Source organism: Salvelinus sp. IW2-2015, linkage group LG28, assembly GCF_002910315.2.
Source record: "Salvelinus sp. IW2-2015 linkage group LG28, ASM291031v2, whole genome shotgun sequence".
In the NCBI taxonomy this organism is placed as follows: Eukaryota; Metazoa; Chordata; class Actinopteri; order Salmoniformes; family Salmonidae; genus Salvelinus; species Salvelinus sp. IW2-2015.
The window spans coordinates 2,203,342-2,207,025 of NC_036868.1; the positions used below are offsets into that span (position 1 = coordinate 2,203,342).

The following is a 3,684-nucleotide window of genomic DNA, read 5'->3' on the forward strand; positions in this document are numbered from 1 at the left end:
TTTGAGAAGGTTTATTAATTGTTCTTTTCAGAGTTTTAGCTCATCTTGCTCTGGCAGCATTAGTTGTTTGACCTTGGTTTGTTGGTTGGGTGCATAACTGAGGGCAAGAGAAGCCTACCTTTTTCCATGGTTGTTTGATCAATTGGACTGTAAAGTTCAAATGTAAGATGACTCCTGTGGTGATTTAATATTTGCAGAAATCCATTCAGGTTGTTTGCGTCTTTTGGCGGAATGCATTCTAATGATCTAAAGTTGCGCTGTTGCATCTGCCTTGTAACACACAGTCCAGTTTCAAAGTGAATGATGGCAGGCCACTCTGCCTGTAAACACACAGTCCAGTTCAAAGTGAATGATGGCAGACCCATCTGCCTGTAAACACTACAGTCCAAGTTCAAAGTGAATGATGGCAGGCCATCTGCCTGTAAACACACAGTCCAGTTCAAAGGAATGATGGCAGACCCATCTGCCTGTAAACCACAACCAGTCCAGTTCAAAGTGAATGATGGCAGACCCATCTGCCTGTAAACACACAGTCCAGTCAAATGAATGATGGCAGGCCCATCTGCCTGTAAACACACAGTCCATTCAAAGTGAATGATGGCAGACCCATCTGCCTGTAAACACACAGTCCATCAAAGTGAATGATGGCAGGCCCATCTGCCTGTAAACACACAGTCCAATACAAAGTGAATGATGGCAGGCCATCTGCCTGTAAACACACAGTCCAGTTCCAAATGAATGATGGCAGGCCCATCTGCCTGTAAACACACAGTCCATACAAAGTGAATGATGGACCCATCTGCCTGTAACACACAGTCCAATACAAAGTGAATGATGCGAGCCATCTGCCTGTAAACACACAGTCCAGTTCAAAGTGAATGATGGCAGACCATCTGCCTGTAAACCACAGTCCATACAAAGTGAATGATGGAGACCCATCTGCCTGTAAACACACAGTCCATTCAAAGTGAATGATGGCAGGCCCATCTGCCTGTAAACACACAGTCCAGTTCAAAGTGAATGATGGCAGGCCCATCTGCTGTAAACACACAGTCCAATACAAAGTGAATATGGCAGCCCATCTCCTGTAAACACACAGTCCAGTCAAAGTGAATGATGGCAGGCCCATCTGCCTTAAACACACAGTCCAATACAAAGTGAATGATGGCAGGCCCATCTGCCTGTAAACACACAGTCCAATACAAAGTGAATGATGGCAGGCCCATCTGCCTGTAAACACACAGTCCAGTTCAAAGTGAATGATGGCAGGCCCATCTGCCTGTAAACACACGATCCAATACAAAGTGAATGATGGCAGGCCCAACTGCCTGTAAACACACAGTCCAATACAAAGTGAATGATGGCAGGCCCATCTGCCTGTAAACACACAGTTCCAATACAAAGTGAATGATGGCAGGCCCATCTGCCTGTAAACACACAGTCCAATACAAAGTGAATGATGGCAGCCCATCTGCCTGTAAACACACAGTCCATACAAAGTGAATGATGGCAGACCCATCTGCCTGTTAACACACAGTCCAATACAAGTGAATGATGGCAGGCCCATCTGCCTGTAAACACACAGTCCATACAAAGTGAATGATGGCAGGCCCATCTGCCTGTAAACACACAATCAGTTCAAAGTGAATGATGCAGACCCATCTGCCTGTAAACACACAGGCCAATACAAAGTGAATGATGGCAGGCCCATCTGCCTGTAAACACACAGTCCATTACAAAGTGAATGATGGCAGGCCCATCTGCTGTAAACACACAGTCCAATACAAAGTGAATGATGGCAGGCCCATCTGCCTGAAACACACAGTCCAATAACCAAAGTGAATGATGCAGGACCAACTGCCTGTAAACACACAGCCAGTTCCAAAGTGAATGATGCAGGCCCAATCTGCCTGTTTAAACACACAGTCCAAAACTTTTTCAGTTAGTTGGCCATCAAAATTGCACTGATAAACGATGGGGAATTGTAGTCTACTCGTCCTTCTGCAGCTTGCCTGCCAACAATGCACGCTTGTCCCAACCAAGCACCCAAAGCTAACTGGCTAAAGTTGGCTAGCTTGMTAGCTAGCTACTTCCAGACACAAATGAGAGAACACCTCACTCTGATGATTTTACTTGCCCTAGCAGAGCTGCTGGCTGTTTACATGTTATTTAGAGTGTACTTGACTTAACTATTACTTTTTTTGCCTGTGTWTACTGACACCGGTCATATTCAGCAGGTGTTGCRYGTTTGTAAATGTATCAGTTATTCTGTGCTCTGTCACACAGATGAGAGAGCTCTGAAATCGTAGATAGAAAGATAGAGCGCCAGATTGAATTTGCGAACACAAGAGATATGCTAACTGGACAAGTTCTTGCTAGCTAACCAAATGACACATACATCTCTAGCTGTGTATAGCCACCAAAAAACGATATGAGGGGAAAGTCAACCACTCACCCACTTCCAATGACATCCTCCTAGCAGCTAGTTAGCTATATATCTAGCTAATGTTAGGCTCTGTGTTTTTAGCTTGTTGCTATATTAATAGATACGCTAGCCTATTAGCCATGTGATGACTGACTTGTGATCATTGCCCTTGATTGTTTTGACATTCCCAGCCTTAGTTACATTCGTCCGTTTTTGTCGAAAATACTGAAACAGTGCATCCCGAATGGAGGAAGCAAACTATGTATCAGGCCAGCTGTGATTTACAACCTGAAAGCAATATTTTTTGGACTACCAAGAAATGTATTGGTGAATTATATGAATCATGCATTGCACTGCATCCATCTATTCTGCCAAAAAATAACTTAGTGTACGTCATGGAACGTTGAGTCAAATAGAACCTATTTTTAAAACCTCGTATAAAGTTGCTTTTGTAGCATAAACTGGGAATTTGATATTTTTGACTGATATTATCGTTTCATATCTGCAACGTGGTTAAAACGCTGTAAGTTCCACTTTAACTTTAATTTGTACTTAGGGCGACAATTTCCTCTAGTAAAGACAGCTGCTCTGTGAACTAAYGCACTGCAACATTCTAAATAATGATTTTAGAAGATGGTTGGGGTTTTTCTTCTAGGACAAAATTGCTAGGAGATATGACTGAGTCTATTTCTGATGTGTGAATCCTTTCTTCCTCGACCGCAGGGCAAGTTGATCAAGCGCCAGAGGCTGCCCAAGAACGACCGCGGCAACCACTACCACTGGAAAGATCTCAACGTGGGCATGGACCTGGTMGTGTACGGCACCGTCTACCGCGTCACACACTGTGACAGCTACACACAGGTAAATAGATACGATACACACTCACACATCACATCCATTATCTATCACACACTAGGATACCAACACAGTACCAGTCAAAAGTTTGGACACACCTACTCATTCAAGGGTTTTTCTTTATTATTACTATTATCTACATTGTATAATAATAGTGAAAACATCAAAACTTTGAGATAACACCCATGGAATCATGTAGTAACCAAACAAGTCTTAAACAAATCAAAATATATTTTATATTTCAGATTCTTCAAAGTAACCACCCTTTGCCTTCATGACAGAGTCAAATCAAAGTTGTAAGGTGTATAAACCTTACAGTGAAATGCTGAATACAACAGGTGTAGACCTTACAGTGAAATGCTGAATACAACAGGTGTAGACCTTACAGTGAAATGCTGAATACA

General features: G+C 42.8%; 1 protein-coding gene across 1 annotated transcript in view; it reads left to right on the top strand.

The window, feature by feature from the left end:
• efhc1 (EF-hand domain (C-terminal) containing 1) overlaps positions 1-3,684 on the top strand; it is a 15,855-nt gene that overhangs the window by 2,961 nt on the left and 9,210 nt on the right. The window contains exon 4 of the mRNA XM_023973698.2: positions 3,149-3,286. Within this exon, the coding sequence (XP_023829466.1) occupies positions 3,149-3,286 (138 nt within the window). The remainder of the gene's footprint in view (positions 1-3,148; positions 3,287-3,684) is intronic.